This window comes from Ovis aries, chromosome 12 (assembly GCF_016772045.2).
Source record: "Ovis aries strain OAR_USU_Benz2616 breed Rambouillet chromosome 12, ARS-UI_Ramb_v3.0, whole genome shotgun sequence".
Lineage (NCBI taxonomy): Eukaryota > Metazoa > Chordata > Mammalia > Artiodactyla > Bovidae > Ovis > Ovis aries.
Window position 1 is genome coordinate 60,983,752 of NC_056065.1, and position 19,775 is coordinate 61,003,526.

The 19,775-nt window shown below is 37.3% G+C and overlaps 1 protein-coding gene across 5 annotated transcripts in view; it reads right to left on the minus strand.

Moving 5' to 3' along the window:
• The window catches only part of ACBD6 (acyl-CoA binding domain containing 6), a 204,393-nt gene that overhangs the window by 115,326 nt on the left and 69,292 nt on the right, over positions 1-19,775 (minus strand). For all 5 annotated transcript variants that reach the window (XM_042229148.2, XM_004013842.5, XM_060396671.1 and 2 more), the window contains exon 5: positions 6,370-6,475. In XM_042229148.2, coding sequence (XP_042085082.1) covers positions 6,370-6,475 — 106 coding nt within the window. The remainder of the gene's footprint in view (positions 1-6,369; positions 6,476-19,775) is intronic.

A 19,775-nucleotide genomic window follows, 5' to 3' on the forward strand; every position in this document is an offset into this window, starting at 1 on the left:
ATATATACACAGACATACACTGTATGCATGTACATATGCCTACGTATGCTTTTATATAAATGAAATGAGTGACAATAGTGATACAAGAGACAGGAGGGAGAAATTAGGAATATTTTATTTTTATAAGGCAGTCACATTACCCATGAAATGGTATCATGTTATTTGAAAGTGGACTTGGGTTAGTTATAAATGTATATTGCAAACTCTAGAGCAACCACTATAAAAGGTTAGAAAAAGCATAACTGATATGCTAAGAGGGGAAAGAAAATGGAATCATATTAAATACTCACTCACAAATAGCAAGAGAGGAAGACAAAAACAAAAACAAAGAAAAGGGCAAATACCGAAAACAGTAACCAATGTGGTAAATATTAATCCAACTATATCAGTAATCACTCTGAATGTCAGTGGCCTACATGTATCAATTAACAGACAGACTGTCAAAATGGATCAAAAACCCAACCCAACAATATGCTATTAAAAAAAACCTACTTTAAATATGCAAACAAATATAAAGTAAATGTTCACTACCATGCTAACACACAAGAAAGCAGGGTAGCTATATTAATTTTAGTCGGAGCAAACTTAAAGTAAAGAAAGTTATATGTGATAAAGAACAGCATTGGATAATGATAAAGAGGTCAGTTCTCCAAGACGTAAAAATTCTTAACTCTATGTACCTAACAAAAGAACCTCATTCATGGATGGTAGGAATACAAGATGGTACAGACATTTTGGAAGAAAATTTGATGGGTTTCTTATAAAACTAAATATACTCTTACAATATGATCTAGAATTCATACTTCTCCTTATTTACCCAAAGGTACTAAAAACTTAGGTCCACACAAAATCTGCACATGGCTGTTTAAAGCAGCTTTATTCATAACTACCAAAACTCAGAGGCAGCCAAGGACAGTCCTTCAGGACGTGAACGGATAAATAAATTGTGGTACATCTAGACAATGGAATATTCTTGGACGCCAAAGGAAATGTCAATACAGAAATCAGATTGATTATATTCTTTGGAACTGATGATGGAGAAGCTCTATACAGTCAGCAAAAACAAGACTGGAAGCTGCCTTTGGCTTAGATCATAACTCTTTATTGCAAAATTCAGACTTAAATTGAAGAAAGTAGGGAAAACCACTACACCATTCAGATATGACCTAAATCAAATCCTTTAGGATTGTGTGGTGGAAGCGACAAGTAGATTCAAGGGATTAGACCTGATAGAGTGCCTGAAGAACTATGGACAGAGGTTAGTAACATTTTATAGGAGGTGGTGATTAAGACCATCCCCAAGAAAAAGAAATGCAAAAAGGCAAAATGGTTGTCTGAGGAGGCCTTACAAATAGCTGAGAAAAGAAGAGAAGCTGAAGGCAAAGGAGAAAAAGAAAGATACACCCATCTGAATGCAGAGTTCCAAAGAACAGCAAGGAGAGATAAGAAAGTCTTCTTAAGTGAACAATGTACGGAAATAGAGGAAAATAATAGAATGGGAAAGACTAGAGACCCCTTCAAGAAAATTAGGGATACCAAGGGAACATTTCATGCAAAGATGGTCACAATAAAGGGCAGAAATGGTATGGACCTAACAGAGGCAGAAAATATTAAGAAGAGGTGGCAAGAATACACAGAACTATACAAAGAAGGTCTTAATGACCCAGATAATCACAATGGTGTGATCACTCACCTAAAGCCAGTGGAATGTGAAGTCAAGTGGGCCTTAAGAAGCATTACTACAGACAAAGTTAGTGGAGGTGATGGAATTCCAGCCTAGCTATTTCAAATCCTAAAAGACGATGCTGTGAACGTGCTGCACTCAATATGCCAGCAAATTTGGAAAACTCAGCAGTGGCCACCAGACTGGAAAAGGTCAGTTTTCACTCCAATCCCAAAGAAAGGCAATGACAAAGAATGTTCAGACTGCTGCACAATTGTACTTATTTCACATGCTAGCAAGGTCTTGCTCAAAATCCTTCAAGCTAGGCTTCAACAGTAGATGAACTGAAAACTTCCAGATAAACAAGCTGGATTTAGAAAAGGCAGAGTAACCAGAGGTCAAATTGTCAACAACCACTGGATCATAGAAAAAGCAAGGGAATTACAGAAAACATCTCCTTCTGCTTCACTGACTACACTAAAGCCTTTGACTGTGTGGATCACAACACACTGTGGAAAATTCTTAAAGAGAATTACCTACCTTAACTTACCTACCCCCGTCCTGAGAAACCTGTATTCTGGTCAAGAAGCAACAGTTAGAACTGGAGATGGAACAACGAACAGATTCAAAATTGAGAAAGGAGTACATCAAAATTATATATTGTCATGCTGTTTATTTAACTTATATGCAGAGTATATCATGTGAAATGCTAGGCTGGAAGAAGCTCAAGCTGGAATCAAGACTGCCAGGAGACATACCAATAACCTCGGATATGCAGATGACACCACTCTAACGGCAGAAAGTGAAGAAGAACTAAAGAACCTCTTAATGAAGGTGGAAAAGGAGAGTGAAAAAACTGGCTTAAAACTCAACATTCAAAAAGCGAAGATCAGGGCATCCAGTCCCATCACCTCATGGCAAACAGATGGGGAAAAATGGAAACAGTGACAGACTTAATTTTCTTGGGTTCCAAAATCTCTGCGGACAGTGACTGCAACCATGATGTTAAAGGACGCCTGCTTCTTGGAAGAAAAGCTATGACAAACCTAGTCAGTGTATTAGAAAGCAGAGACCTCACTTTGCTGACAAAGGTCCATACAGTCAAAGCTATGGTTTCTGCAGTAGTCACGTACAGATGTGAGAGTTGGACCATACAGAAGGCTGAGCACCGAAGAACTGATGCTTTCAAACTGTGGTGCTGGAGAAGAGTCTTGAAAGACCCTTGGACTGCAAGGAGATCAAACCAGTCGATCCTAAAGGAAATCAACTCTGAATATTCATTGGAAGGACTGATGCTGAAGCTGAAGCCCCAATACTCTGGCTACCTGATGCTAAGAGCCCATACAGAAAAGACCCTAATGCTGGGAAAGATTGAGGGCAGGAGAAAGGGGACAACAGAGGATGAGATGGCTGAATAGCATCATCGACTCAATGGACATGAGTTTGAGCAAACTCATGGGATAGTGAAAGACAGGAGAGCCTGGAGTGCTGTAGTCCATGGTGCCACAAAGAGTTGGACACAACTGAGCGACTGAACAACAGGAAAGAAAATGAGCTATCAAACCATCAGAAGATATGGAGGAAACTCAAATTATTACTAAGTGAAAGAAGCCAATCTGAAAATACTACATATCATATGATTCTAACTATATGGCATTTTGGAAAAGGCCAAACTGTGGAGACAAGAAAAAGATCAGTGGTTGCCAGGGGAGCAGGAGGTACAAATAGGCAAGACGTAGGATTTTTAGGGTCATGAAAAGACTCTGTACAATACTGTGATGATGAATATGTCATTATACATCTGTCCAGATACATAGGATGTACAGCACCAAGAGTGAGCCCTAAAGTAAATTATGGACTTTGGGTGATTATGATATATTAATGCACATCCTTGGTTTTAAAAAAAAGTGTACCATCTATACCTTCCTCTCAAGTTTATTACAAAACCTAAAACTGCTCTGCTCTTAAAAAAAAAATTTAAGTCTTAGAAAAAAGAATTAAGTGATTTCTTCATTATATCATCATCCTTCATTCATATTATTCACTAAGGACAATTAAGACATTTATTGATGTCTTGGTGTATGTGTTTCAGGTACTAAGTCCTTTATATACATTAACTCATTTAATATGACATTTCTGACACAGGTACTATTCTCATTTTACACACTAGGAAACTGAGACAGAATAAACTTGAAAGGTCATACAGCCAGGAAGTGACAGTACTAGTCCTTGACCCCAGGTAGTCCAGCTCGTCACCGTTATACATACTGCTTCTGCTTATCCACTCATTCTGTCATTCATTAATTCACAATTCAGCAAATCTTTATTGAGCATGTGGGATGTGTCAAGAGCGCTGACAGAAACATTTTCAATAAGGAAGTTCTCAAAACATTTACCTTTCCCAGGAAACTACTGAAGGCAATGCACCCTCAAAACCAGGAAATGAATAAAAGAGGAAGCTACAGGAGGAGACACTCCAGCAAAACAGAAGTAAACGATTGAAGGTGAAGACCTACGGTCCAGAAAACAGAAAAATCCAGAAGAAAGGGGAAGAGGATTCCGAGGACAGTGGGAAAACGTGATGCTAGAAGGACATCTGTGCGAGAGGCCGAGACAGCAACCAGTCCAGACTAGAGACGAAGAAGGATGAAGGAAGGAAGGAAGGTTCCAGAGGGATACTCCTAAAGAAAAAAAAAGGAAAAGCATGGGATTGACTGCATGAGAAGACCTCTATTGGGCAAATTGAGGGAAGAGTTAATAGGAACTTAGAAGACCAAGAAAAGTATAAAAGCAAATAGAGGCCACTATTTAAGAAAAACAAAATGCTGTACCATGGAATGTAGACTGCATTATTCATGATTACATAATTTACTCACTCACTTTTTACCTTTGCCTTGCTTCCCTATAATCAGAGCAGACTTCCTATTACACTGACCTGGGTCTTGGCCTTGTGACTTGTTTTAGACAAAAGAAAACAGGGAGACGTGACACACACTACAGTCAAGGGAAGCTTTGAATGTATTTGTGGGATCTGGTTCTGTCTGCCCCACCTAGGGTCTATCCGCTGGGATGAGACCTCAAATGAGAACAGGGGAAATCAAGATGGACTGAGCACAAACAAGGCTGGTAGAACCCAGCAGAGTCGCAACTGGCTCCAAGCCTTTTGAAACATGAACAATAAATAAATGTTGTTAGCTACTGAAGGTTTTCTTTTTTTGCTATAGCAAAAGTTGACTAATACATATAGCACAGTCCATAGCTCAGCAAACAATATTTATATCGTCATAATAATATAGTATGGATGAGAGAGTTGGACTGTGAAGAAGGCTGAGCACCAAAGAATTGATGCTTTTGAACTGTGGTGTTAGAGAAGACTCTTGAGAGTCCCTTGGACTGCAAGGAGATCCAACCAGCCCATTCTGAAGGAGATCAGCCCTGGGTGTTCTTCGGAAGGAATGATGCTAAAGCTGAAACTCCAGTACTTTGGCCACCTCATGCGAAGAGTTGACTCACTGGAAAACACTCTGATGCTGGGAGGAATTGGGGGCAGGAGGAGAAGGGGACAACAGAGGATGAGATGGCTGGATGGCATCACTGACTCAATGGACATGAGTCTGAGTGAACTCTGGGAGTTGGTGATGGACAGGGAGGCCTGGCGTGCTGCGATTCATGGGGTCACAAAGAGTCAGACACGACTGAGCGACTGAACTGAACTGAATAATATAGTTACATTATAACCATATTATAATTGACTATATTACATAATTATACTACAATTTGTAACAATAATAAAAACATTGATACAATAGAGATTCAAGAAGAAAACTGAAACTAAAAGCTGTGATCATAACTTTTGTTAAGAGAGTGAGGAGAGAGAGATGGGACCAGATCACTGGTCTTCCTTTACGGTAGAATTACAGTCTTACATTTTCAGTTCCAGATGTCTGTGAAAACATATTACAGGAAAGATGTTGCCTAAAAGAGAGATGGAGAAGGCGAAGGCAGCCCACTCCAGTACTCTTGCCTAGAAAATCCCATGGACAGAGGAGCCCAGTGGGCTGTGGTCCATGGGGTCGCGAAGAGTCAGACACGACTGAGCGACTTCCCTTTCACTTTTCACTTTTATGCATTGGAGAAGGAAATGGCAACCCACTCCAGTGTTCTTGCCGGGAGAATCCCAGGGACAGGAGAGCTCGGTGGGCTGCCGTCTATGGGGTCACACAGAGTCGGACACGACTGAAGTGACTTAGCAGCAGCAGCAGCAAAAGTGAGATAATATTAAAGGCTAACCTGTACAGAGAGCTCCCATTTAATACAGAAGTCAATTATCTACTCTATACATTATCTATGATCACCGCATGTCTTCTTCCTAACACTTGCCACCTTTGATTGAAGATGGTCATTTCAATCATCTTTACTGCATTATCACAGAATGAGAAAAATGATTCAAAAAAAGAAAAATGATTCAAAGTGATTAGCAAATTTTGCTTCTTTTTTCAACAACTATAATTCAGGGACAGTTTAAGCTCAATATGTGAACAGTTTTATTCACAAAACAAATCAATAAATAATGTATTTTACAAAATAATTTAGTATAGAATCCCTTTAAATAGTGGACCTGCATTGAAATAACTAGACTGACCAAGATTTTGACAGTTTTCTAGAAATATAGTTACTGGGCAAAGGACAATATACTTGTTTCATACCTCTTCATCTTTCATATTCACATCCATGTTTTTTGTTTTGATGACTTTGGTTATATGGCCAATGTTGTTTTCCCTGCAGTAATCAAATATGTCTTTGTCTTCTTCCCTAATTGGAGTTAAAAAAAAAAAAGTTTTTGTCTTAGTAGGTAACACAGAAAAGTTACATATTTTTAATACAATCTGTTTGCTGTAAACATTAGTGGAATCCGTTTTTATAAAGAATTTTCCATGAACAATAGTGGATTTTCAGTAAGACACTACATCCAATCTCTGAAAAGACTAAGGTTCTTAGCAACTATAATTATAGAGAAAAGCTTCATCTGCTTTAACAAGTTACACTAGTACACTAATAAAACATCTTGAGTAGATTTTCTCAATGCTCTTTTTCTCCCCAGTTGCTTTTACACACTGACAGGAACATATATCCTCTGACTCAGAATGTTCAACTGTAGCACTGCACTGGGAAGGTCATTTTCCATTGCCAGTATACAGGCAGCAAGGGATCGGGACAAACTTACTACTCCCATCAGAGAAAAACAGAGTAAGTTGGTTGCTATCCGAGTTTTAAAAAATTATTCACAAATACACACACAACACACACACGAATACACATACATGCACACCAAAGTAATTTTCTTAAGGGAAAGATAATTACAGCATCACAAAATTCAGAAATCCTTCATGAGATAATACAAATAAAGACTGGGAAGCATATATACACCCAGTACTACTCTAAGTTTGGCAGTGTACTAATTCACTTACTCTTATCCGACAGCTTCACTTCACAGATAAAGAAACAGGTATGGAGACATTATATGACCTGTCAAATAGCATCACACTTATCAAAGGCAGAATAAGAGCTAAAACTCACTCAGATCAACTGATTTGGTAGACAGTCCATTTTCCTACTTTTCTATTATATCAAGCCACATCTTCGACTAGTAAGCTGTAATCTATTGCAGAATCGAAAGCAGAAGTTCTTGACATGAGGTCTATGAGGCCTCTAAAACAGTATACAGAATTATGTGTGCAAATGAATAATGCATTTTTATGAATGTGTTGGCAGGGAACAGGGGGAACAGGCGGGTCGGTAGTTTCAATGAGGTCCTCAAAGGATCGGTAATTTGGAATATTAATAGTCAAACTGTCCAACATGTGGGCTTAATTTTCCAAACAGGCATAAAAGAATGCAATTTGAGTTCCAAAAATTATAACTAGTATTTCTGATAAATGTAAGGCCATAGCTTCCATTTACCAGAAATTAAAGCGCCTGACCATAGGAGGTCGCCTATCTTAAAAGCCAATAACTTTTATCCTATAAAAAGTTATTTCCCAGCCAGTGGTAATTAACTCATACCACAACCCTGTGGCATTTACTATCTAAGATTTCCTTATACAGTTGATGTATTTAATTGAGAACCTACTACATGCAAGGCACTGGGCAAGATTCTATTTATAACATAACAACAGTAAGCAAGGAACTCTGTGCTCAGTACATGTGCAGTATAGCTGAAATGATTAAAATCTATACAGTTTAAAACTGTATTTATTTTCATTTATTTATCTGGCTGCGCTGGGTCTTAGCTGCAGTATATGTGATCTCTGATCTTTAGTTGTGGCATGCAGGATCTTCCAGTTGCAGCAAGCAAACTCTTCGCTGCAGTATGTGGGATCTAGTTTCCCCACCAGGGACAGAATCTGGGCCCCCTGAATTGGCGATATGGAGTCTTAGCTGCTGGACCACCAGAGAAGATCCCCAAATCTATACACTATTAACATAATGTGAAGCTGGATCTTTAAAAAGGCCGATCAGAATACAGTGGAGAAACAGTCCACCTTAAGCTAGAGAAAATGAGCTAAGTCTCCAGGAAAAAATCATGCTTAAAAAAAAAAAAGTATGATCTCTTGAAAATGTTCATTTGCAGAAGAGAAAATGCTTTTCCAGATCATTTACTCTGGGCAGGGGTGGGAGGGAGGGTAGGAATAGAGAAGTCTTGAGACCAAAACTCCTAAAAGGATAAGTCTGATTTTTTAAATTAAGGCTTCATATAATACTATTGTAGCTATATTTAACTATAACAAAAAACACTTTCTATGAAAAAAGTGCATTCAGCATTCTGACCTGGGTATACAAGTGGCCTAGTTTCCTTCAATACAGTAACAGAGACCCCTCTAATTCAATAAACAGCAACTTCAACTGTGAGATAAAGTACTGTGCCATTTTAAGTCATAATAAAAAATACACTTCTCACCAACTGTTTTGAATAGAAAATAATGGGGAGTTGGTGGTAGGGCACAGAGAGGAAAGTATGGAGGATCCTTGGGATATAGGTTACCCTTACCCAGTAATACTGGAGGGTTATTCAGAAACGAGAAAACCCACCTTCTGGGTGGCCCTTCTTCCTTAATCCTAAATGGGCATGTACACCTATGCCATAAGCAGTAAGAAAGTAAATAAAATACAAACTTATTTAACATGTTTCTATTGCTTAATATATTCTCACTGTCTCTTAATATGTATACTTTATATCAATTATTTTGTTTTGGTATGTGAATTTTTTGTAGGTCAGGGCATTTTTTTCATCTGTATACTTGCTTTTCAACTGTAGTTTATCATTACTAAGTATGCTAGGTACATAGAAGTATTTATAAAATATTTCAGGGTAGAGTACACAATGTAAATTAAATATAAAATGGGAAAGTCAATAAAATCACCATGAATGTGTTACAAAGCTGAGTGACTAATAATTAAAAAAATTAAGTGATACTCTTGGGCTTAGTTTTTAAATAGAGTTATCTAACACCAAGTCATGCATGTTTTGACTAGCATGCCAGCAACCAAGCTGTCTTTATACAATGTCACCACCTAGCGGTCAAAATGGAGAAACATCAGAAGCAACATTTTTGTGTATCTTGCCCACAACAAGATTATATACAATATACAAATCTAATTCTTTTTCCCTCTGTATTTCCCAGTTAATGCAGTCTTCCACAGGAAATTTTTCTCTGTACTTACATGAAATGACATGTGCAAACCAAATATAGCAGAGCCTTAAAATATGTTAGTGCCCTTCTACATCTTCTCACTTTATCTTCTCTTTTGATGCTTACCAGTTACCTTTCTCCTTTTCTCTGCGGAATGTGATAAAATTATCATATCCATCCTCCACAGATGAGTATGAGTTATTTCATGAATACCCCCAAGAATGTCCCACATTATCCATAGCACAAGACAGCAAGACTCTCTTGAGATTACTCCAAATTTCCTAAAATTGACAAGAAATGCATTTATCTGAATGAAAACACACACACACTTTCTTTGACATTCTTTTGAAGTGTAAGGGCACGTACTCAAGGAAGAGAGGGATGATGTTTAAGTATGGTTGTCTTTCATCAGTTACAGGAAGATGAGATTCTTGCTCACACCTAAAAATGCTATCTGCACCACTTTCTACAAAGACTGCATTTTCCTATCAAAAGACTATTTCAGATAGTTAGGTTTCATGGCGAGCCATCTAAAGTCTACTTACTTTTCACTGACCTTATAGAATTAAAAAATGCATTTATGGGATAAACTCAGATATCTAACTATTAAATAGATACATTCAGAAAATATTTCAACTCATTGTATTTATCAAGCAACTGGCAATCAGATATTAAAACAGTATTCCAATAGATAATTAAAATTTATTGAATGAATGAAAACACAAAGATGACCTTACACATATACTTTAAAATCAAGATCAGAATTTTATTTTTAAGTAAACTTTCTATTTCAAGACAACTGAAGATTCACGTGTAGCTGTAGGAAATAATATAGAGAGCTGGTACTGTTTTCCCAATTTTCCTCAATGGTAGCATGCTCATATGTTTTTTAAAAAATGGATTATCAGCACCATTTTTTCTAGAAAAATGGTATTGACAAACCTGTTCGCAGTGCAGGAATAGAGATGCAGACACAGAGAATGGATACGTGGCAACAGGGAGGCAAGGAGAGAGTCGGCACTGACATATACACACGGTCACGTACAAACAGCGAGTGGGAAGCTGCCGTATAGCACAGGGGGCTCAGCCTGGTGCTCTGTGACAGCCTGAGGGGGGAGGCAGGTGGGAAGGAGGCTCAAGAGAAAGGGGGTATATGTATACGTATAGCTGATTCATGCTGTTGTACAGCAGAAACCAACACAACATTGTAAAGCAGTTATATTCCAATTAAAATACATGAACAAATGGATTGCTGGTATAGTATTTAGATTCTGTTGGATACATCTAAATGAATGTTTATTTTAAAATTCCATTATTTACAAAATGTCAGAAATTATGCCCTTTGCAATTATTTAAACTTTTAAATAAAAATTTTAGATGTTGGGACTTGCCTGGTGGTATAGCGGTTAAGAATCCGCCAGCCAATGCGGGGGACACGGGTTCAATCCTTGGTCTGGGAACTAAGATCCCACATGCCACAGGGCAATAAGTTTGTGTGCCACAACTACTGAACCCTCATGCCGCAATCACTGGAGCCCACACACCCTAGAGCCCAGGCTCCTCAATAAGAGAAGCTACCACAATGAGAAGCCTGCACACGGCAAATAGGCAGTAGACCCACTCGCTGCAACTAGAGAAAGTCCACATGCAGTGATGAAGACCTAGCACAGCTAAAGAAAATGATTAAAAAACATTTCAGAAGGTGTCATAAAAATATAAAAGGGAACTGCTGCTGATGCTGCTAAGTCGCTTCAGTCATGTCCAACTCTGCGCGACCCCCTGGACGGCAGCCCACCAGGCTCCCCCGTCCCTGGGATTCTCCCGGCAAGAACACTGGAGTGGGTTGCCATTTCCTTCTCCAATGCAAGAAAGTAAAAAGTGAAAGTGAAGTCGCTCAGTCGTGTTGACTCTCCATGACCCCATGGACTACAGCCTACCAGGCTCCTCTGTCCATGGGATTTTCCAGACAAGAGTACTGGAGTGGGTTGCCATTGCCTCAGCCCCCCAAAATAAAGTCTGTCACTGTTTCCACTGTTTCCCCATCTACTTGCCATGAAGTGATGGGGCTGGATGCTATGATCTTAGTTTTCTGAATGTTGAGCTTTAAGCCAACTTTTTCACTTTCCTCTTTCACTTTCATCCAGAGGCTCTTCAGTTCAACAGTCTTCCAAAATCCTTATAGGAACTACGTCAATATTCTATAAAGTAGAGGCCCAAAGCAAAGAATGAGCCACTCAACCAACGATGAGCAAAGGCGGCATCACAGAAGAGCTGACATTACAGCCTAGGCTTGAAGAATATACTGACAAACCAGCTAAGTGACTAAAGGATCTTGAAGAACAGAATAAAAGGAACAGAGAGAAAGTGAAGTCGCTCAGTCATATCCGACTCTTTGCGACCCCATGGACTGTGGCCTGTCAGGCTCCTCTGTCCATGGGGTTTTCCAGGCAAGAATACTAGAGTGGGTTGCCATTTCCTTCTCCAGGGAATCTTCCCAATACAGGGATCAAACGTGGGTCTCCTGCACTGCACCAAGTAATAACTTTTACCAAGTAATAAGTATTTTCTGACTGGGTTACATATGCAGTATATTTAGTTCTGAAGTGAAATTGCTCAGTCGTGTCCGACTCTTTGCGACCCCATGGACCGTAGCCTGCACCAGGCTCCTCCGTCCATGGGATTTTCCAGGCAAGAGTCCTGGAGTGGGTTCCTGACCCAGGGATCGAACCCAGGTCTCCTACATTGATAGACAGATGCTTTACCATCTGAGCCACCAGGGGACCTATTTAGTCCTAGGACCAGAAAATTGTTAAAAGTCAGAAATAAAAAGTTCTATTTACTATCTTACATATGTTGATGAGAGTTCCTTCAAATGAAACCACTTACATTTTTAACATATTTTTCTCATATTTTTCTAAGCAAACAATAACAAAGAAGAGATCAATGCCCCAGGTACTTCTTATAGATAACTTGTTATACTGGAAAGGTTATTTAGGCATAAATTATATTAAAAAAAAACCAACTAGTTACTAAAAATGCATTTTCACCTGTTAAAACCTGCTTAACTCTAAAAAAGTTGATTGAAAATTTCTGATACTTTAAGTGTCCATAAGAAAAATGTAGTTCAGTTCTGATCAATCCCTCTAAAACCAGTGCCCACATCAGAAAAATCTATAGAATCTCTTGGCTACAGAGATGAGTTACATTCTCAACCATTAAGGTAAGTCTAAAATCAATAAAAACAATTAATCTAAGGGAAACATCATCATCAGTATATTGATAAATGAAAGAGTACAGTCTCTAATTATACCAGTGAAGCACATTTTTAAAAACACTAAATGGAAAAGAAATTTAATTAAAAAAATGTAAACTGAAGATACTCACTATATTAATATAATAACAACTATCAAATTCAATTTCAGTAATTGGAGATTACAATGATTCCTCAAACATCTCAGAAGCAATACGGTGTAGCACTTAAGAGCAGAATTACTAACCTTGTGACCTTGGGCAAGTAACCTAACCTCTTTGAGCCTCAGTTTCCTCATCTGTAAAACAGGGATATTTACAATACCTACGTCTCATAGGATCATTCTGAAGATTAAGTGGAATAACATATATACAAAACACATGCAGTACGGTTACTAACATATAATAAGTGATCAATGTATGCTAGCTGACATTATTACTAGCTTAAGATTTTAGCATATGTTGTAAAGTGGGATCATTTTTCATACTCTTATATAATACTCTCAATCAATTCACCCAACAAATATTAATTGAACCTTCAAGGAAATAAAATAGGCCAACTGGTTGGAGCAAAGTGAACAACTGGGAAGGGGAAAATTGGCATTAGATGAGATGGTGAGGGGCCCTGCAAGACAGGTTAAGGATTTTAAAATTCTATCCTAAGTGTTATGGGAAATCATTAAAGGGTTTTAAGCAGGAAAGTGATTGGAGATTTGATTTATAAATCTGGAGGAGACAGCAAGGGAAGTGAGGAATCCAGTTTGCAAATCATTCTGTAGTGTCCTGGCCAAGAGATGTAGAATAGTGATAATGCAAAAGGTGTGATAGCGGCAATAATGAGAGGCAGTGAATTTGCATTATTCTGAATATGAAGAAACAGAATTTCTGATGTGTTAGAAGATGAGAAAAAGGGTAGACTGATGTCGACGCCTAGGAATGGCATGCTTTACATGATACACTGTTAAAAATATTTATCTAATGAAGATATAAAATTTTGTATTAGGTAAAAATTGAAAAGTAGAACCATGTAAATCATGTAATAATGTCTTTTTTATACAGAATTAAAACTTCAATAAACACCAGCATTTATTAATATATACAATGCAATTAGCAAAGACTTCATAAATTGCAAAGCAATGAAATGAACCAAAATTGCTTGCTTTCAGCATTGAGAGAATAGCTGATAACAATTCAACGATAAGATGACTTTGTCCATCACACAAAACTGACATCTTTGCTAACACTTTTAAGATATCTTTCTTTAATATATCTGTAAAGCATTTAGCAGAAGAGAACATTTATTTATATTATCTACAATACATATGACTAGCTTTTATTATAACAGATATAGTACATCCATAACTAATGTGTCTTTATACTTGTGAGCGCGCATAAACACACACACACACTAAACTTGGTAAGACTTAAGCAAGACTAAGTGCCTAGCATTTCAAAGGTACTACATATGGATAAGGATATAAGAAAAAGAGAAGGAAAAGATTAGAAGAAGGAAGAGACAGAAAAAGAACAAAGTGGGGGAAAGGATGATGGGGAAGGAAAAAGAAAGAAGAGAGGCGGAGAGGACGAGAAGATGATGGTTTTAGTTGATTAATGACCTCCTGTTCAGAAAGGGCTGTTGATCTGCAAACAGGTGGACTTGCCTATATGCTTGGTTGGCATCATGGCACTGAGCACACAGGAGCTAAATAAAGCACTAAGGAAGAGGTGAATATGAGAGCCAGGAGACTCTTACAACAGTTACTGTTTATGTCAAGACCTGCTCGTCCCAAGGGACCCATTTTCACATAATCTATAATTATCTCTTCGCTTTAATCGCCTTGTCATTCCTGAGGCTCTCATGGGCACTGGAAGAGGAAAAGCTCATTAACTAAACCTTTTCTCCTCTCTCCAGCCACCCATGGCTTTTAATTGCTTGGTGTGTTATTATCTAGGAGTGCAACTGGGATCATTTTCATAAGAAAGGGAGGTAGAGAGGAGGAAGGGAGCCATGAGTCCCTGAGGTATGCACCACAGACAAACCTTTGCTTTCTCAATTATTTATGCCAGCTGAGGTTTTACAGGCTGAATAAATCCATAACTCAAGTTCATTCTGAGCAATCACATTCTCAAGGGAGAGTTGCCCACTTGCCTAGACACACTTGTGTAGTCCTCAAAGAATAAGCAGAATGTAACAAGACATATGTCATCCAATTTATCACCTATCACCAAAGTGTTAACACAATGTTGATCCTAGGCAACACAGTGAAATAGGGAAGAGTTTCATTACTAACTACCAGGAGAATCTTTTTGGTGCTAACAGCCATATCAGTGGGACAGTATTATCCCAGAGTTACGTAGCCTACTGAAAGCATAAAAATTCAAATACTCAACTTTTTAAGTACAAAATATGTGTAATGCATACTCTGGATGCTTCAGAGTCTTAAATAGATTTTGTTAAAAGCTGATAACAATGTGAAGCTTTGAATAAATAACTACATGGAATTTCATACTATTTGGTTGTATAAATCACTTATAATAAAACCATATATGCTGTAGCTTTTTCTCCAATCACATCTCTTTCAGGAAAATTTTAGAGTACAATCTATGTATAAGTGACTGGCTTTTACATTAGTTTTATTCCAGTTCATATTTTCACCAGAAATACAAAATTAAAGCATAAAATTAGCACCTTTATTCTAGTTTTTTTTTTTTTTTAATATATATATACTTACAGTCTACCACTTTAGAATCAGGGCTAGAGAGCAACTAATGAAAAAAATATTTCTAAAATATCTTCAGAATCTATTATAGGTTAAAAATTTTAACTTTATAAGTCAATGATGAAAACATCTCTTTAGAATTCTACAGGCTTTTTTGTTTGACCACTGCAGTGACCTCTGGTATTTTCTGCCAAAACAGTTCATTTGTCTCACAGAACAACTAATCAATTCCAGAGCCCATCAATCATTTTAGTTGTATACTGGTCTGGTCTTACTTAGAGAAGGTCCAGATGGCTGCCTGTGTAAGTGGGATTAATAAAATTCGGACAGATTACGTAGCATCAAACTACAGAATATAACAAGGAAGATCAAATCTTATTGCAGGGTGGGTTGGATATTGTACACGTTTCATTTGTTGTATTTTTAAACCATGCCCTAATTTCTCACTTTATGTGCTAACTTCTAGGTAAAACCCTCTCAGTTATATGTCACTGAAAGTGATTACTTGTTAGTGAGTCAGTATATGCATTGCAGAAGCACCTGACTCTTTGCAAAGCCTTATCCTTATTAACCAGAGCTTTTTTTTTGCCAGTCTGTAGTTTAAATGAAACACAACTGATCTCAAGACTAGAGCAACCGTGAGTCACAAGACCTGTTACTCTCTTGTTTCTATAGTTGCAAACACAGACCTCTCCCTTCCTGGCTTGTCATTTTCTTCTGCAAAAGCAAACAACCTGTACCTGACTCCATAGTTAGGTCCTGACATGTGTTTTTGGCTTCTGCCATCAGTCCTGTGCCCTGGATCTCTCCTGGGGAGACTCTATGTTCATAACAATACTAATAAAAATAATAGTTACAAAGTAACCTATTTTGTGCCACATGCTATTCTAGGATGCCTTGTATAAATATTCATATAATCCACAAAAATGCCATATGAGAAAGGTAGTATAATCACCCCCACTTTAGAGATAAATAACTTGTCCAAGGTCACAGAGCTAAAAAGAGATGGAACCAGCATTTGAATTCCAGCAATTTGGTTCCATAACTTTTTGTACTTAATTAGCCTCACCTTATATCCCCTCCATTATACTACAGAACAATGAACTAACTTCAGAATGAGAAACTGGTTTCAGGGCTGTGGAATATTAACCCAGAGATCTGTACCTATGACATCATATTGTAATTTTCTGTGACAGAGTGGAAATAAAGGTCAGAACCAAAACAGACAGGGAGCAAGCTCAGAACTGGCCCCAGTGGCCCTTGGCTCAGAAACATTTACAATAAAACTAAAATGGGCCCTTAACTTATCACCTACAATGCATTTTCGTCAGGAAACTGCCACAACATTGGAGACCAAGCTTAGTAAATGGGCTCATTAGATAATGGTTTTCCTAATCTTCAAAAATGTGGGAAAAAATTGGAAGTTTATATATTAAAGTACTCAAAAACACATTCAAAATATATTTTAATGTTCTTTTAAAAAAACCAATGGTTCAAAAGAAAAAAAAACAATGGTTCTATAGAAGAAAGCTTTTCCTTTCATCCAAGTTTATCAATTGATGTTTCTAAAACTATAAAAGGACTCCTCCTGTCACTTTTACCTCAGTTGAACATAATTCTGCCAAGAAACCAATTAATCTCAATTAAAGAACAATTTTCTCTTGGAAAAATAAAACACCAGATAATAAATTTCACCAAAGTACAAGCAAAATTTGACTCTATAAACTTCAACAAGTAGCCTGTTTTTATTGTTGCAACTGCATTTTTTAAAATGTATTTATTTTAATTAGAGACTAGTTACCTTTCAATATTGTGGTGGTTTTTGCCATACATTGACACGAATCAGCCATGGGTATACATGTGTCCCCATCCTGAACCCCCTCCCGCCTCCCTCCCCATCCCGTCCCTTAGGGCCGTTCCAGCGCACAGGCTTAGAGTGCCCTGTTTCATGCATCGAACTTGGACTGGTGATCTGTTTCAGTATGGTAATACACATGTTTCAATGCTATTCTCTCAAATCATCCCACCCCCTCCCTCTCGCACAAAGTCCAAAAGTATGTTCTTTATATCTGTATCTCTTTTGCTGTCTCGCATATAAGGTCATTGTTACCATCTTTCAAAATCCATATATATGTGTTAATATACTTTATTGGTGTTTCTCTTTCTGACTTACTTCACTCTGTATAACAGGCTCCAGTTTCATCCACCTCATTAGAACTGATTCAAATGTGTTCTTTTTAATAGCTGAGTAATATTCCATTGTGTATATGTACCACAGCTTTCTTATCCATTCATCTGCTGATGGACATCTAGGTTGCTTCCATGTCCTGGCTATTATAAACAGTGTTGTGATGAACACTGGGGTACATGTGTCTCTTTCAGTTCTGGTTTCCTTGATGTGTATGCCCAGCAGTGGGATTGCTGGGTCATATGGCAGTTCTGTTTCCAGTTTTTAAGGAATCTCCACACTGCTCTCCATAGTGGCTGTACTAGTTTGCATTCCCACCAACAATGTAAGACAAAGATCCATAAAAAAAAGAAAACTACAGGTCATTATCACTGGTGAACATAGATGCAAAAATCCTCAACAAAATTCTAGCAAACAGAATCCAACAACATATTAAAAAGAACATACATCATGACCAAGAGGGCTTTATCCCAGGGATGCAAGGATTCTTCAACATTTGCAAATCAATCAATGTGATACATCATATTAACAAACTGAAAGATAAAAAACCGTATGATTATCTCAATGGATACAGAAAAAGCCTTTAACAAAATTTAACATCCATTTATGATGAAAACCCTCCAGAAAGCAGGCATAGAAGGAACATACCTCAACATAATAAAAGCCATATATGATAAACCCACAGCAAACATTATCCTCAATGGCAAAAAATGGAAAGCATATCCCCTAAAGTCAGGAACAAGACGAGGATGCCCACTCTCACCACTACTATTCAACATAGTTTTGGAAGTTTTAGCCACAGCAATCAGAGAAGAAAAAGAAAGAAAAGGAATCCAGATTGGAAAAGAAGTAAAACCCTCACTGTTTGCAGATGACATGATCCTCTACATAGAAAATCCTGAAGACACTACCAGAAAATTACTAGAGCTAATCAATGAATATAGTAAAGTTACAGGATATAAAATTAATACACCAAAATCCCTTGCATTCCTATACACTAACAATGAGAAAACAGGAGGAAAATCAAGGAAGCAATTCCATTCACCACTGTGATGAAAAGAATAAAACACTTAGGAATAAGTCGACCTAAAGAAACAAAAGACCTACGTATAGAAAACTATAAAACACTGATGAAAGAAATCAAAGAAAGCAACTGCATTCTTATACTGAAGAAGCAACAAGGACTACTCTAGTCCTTTAATGGAGTAACCCAATGTTTTAGTATACAGTAGTTTTTATCATAATCTACTTTGTTATACTGGAATTCTGTTACATTACAGGATAAATTCCCTAAAATCAGAATATGACTAGTTTCTGTGATTTCTGATCTGCTGTAGTAGTAACAAAATTACTGTTTGTAATTAAAAGGAAGGCTTTCAATGGCTCTCTCACACTCATATTCCTTATTTTTTTGTATCTTAACAATATGTTCTAGAATACAAAGATTTAAATCCTATCATAAAAAGACTAATACTTAGATAACAATGAAATAAGGCCAGACTAAAAGTTTTGCCAATAACAGAGGCTCATATTTCACTCAATTAATCAATAAGGTTTATTAAACATACTCACATGTAGATACCAAAAAATACCAAAAACAAACTATTCAAAAATGAAGAAGCTAAGCAGCACAAATACCCACAATGTTTTGTCTCATTTAGACTCATATAATAGATGTGTGCTAAGCTGAATTAAAATTTCTACTTTTTGAAAATAAAGCTACATTATTTTATCATTGCTTCTCATGATCAAAATTCTAAATACTGACTTAAATCTAAGAGTGACTTCTGCAAGAATTAGGTAGAGGATAGGCAGGTAGGTTAACTTTTCCAGTTCAGTTTAACTCTATCTTAGGAATATTCTAATTACCCATATATCTACTCTCACATCAATTGGAGTACATTTGATTTGCTTTCTGTTCTGCAGAGCTACTGTGATCAGTCATGTCACTAGATATTATGAAAGAAACTGTATTCAATGTGTCATTTTGAAAAATACTAGAGTCTGGGAGCCCTTAAGGAAATCAGTATACAAAATAAAAATCACTATTTATAGATAAGTGATTGACATTATTAGAAAGTTAAATATAGTGACTTAAAAAAAAAAAAACAAACAAAGTTTAGAAACGATATCCATTTTATTATCTAACTAGGAAAGTGGCCTGTACATTTCTTTAGAAGAAGAGGTGAGGATGGGCATGTCACAGGAAACCAAACCAGCAGCTCTGCGCTTTATGATGGGTGCTAGTACAGTCACCAAACTCT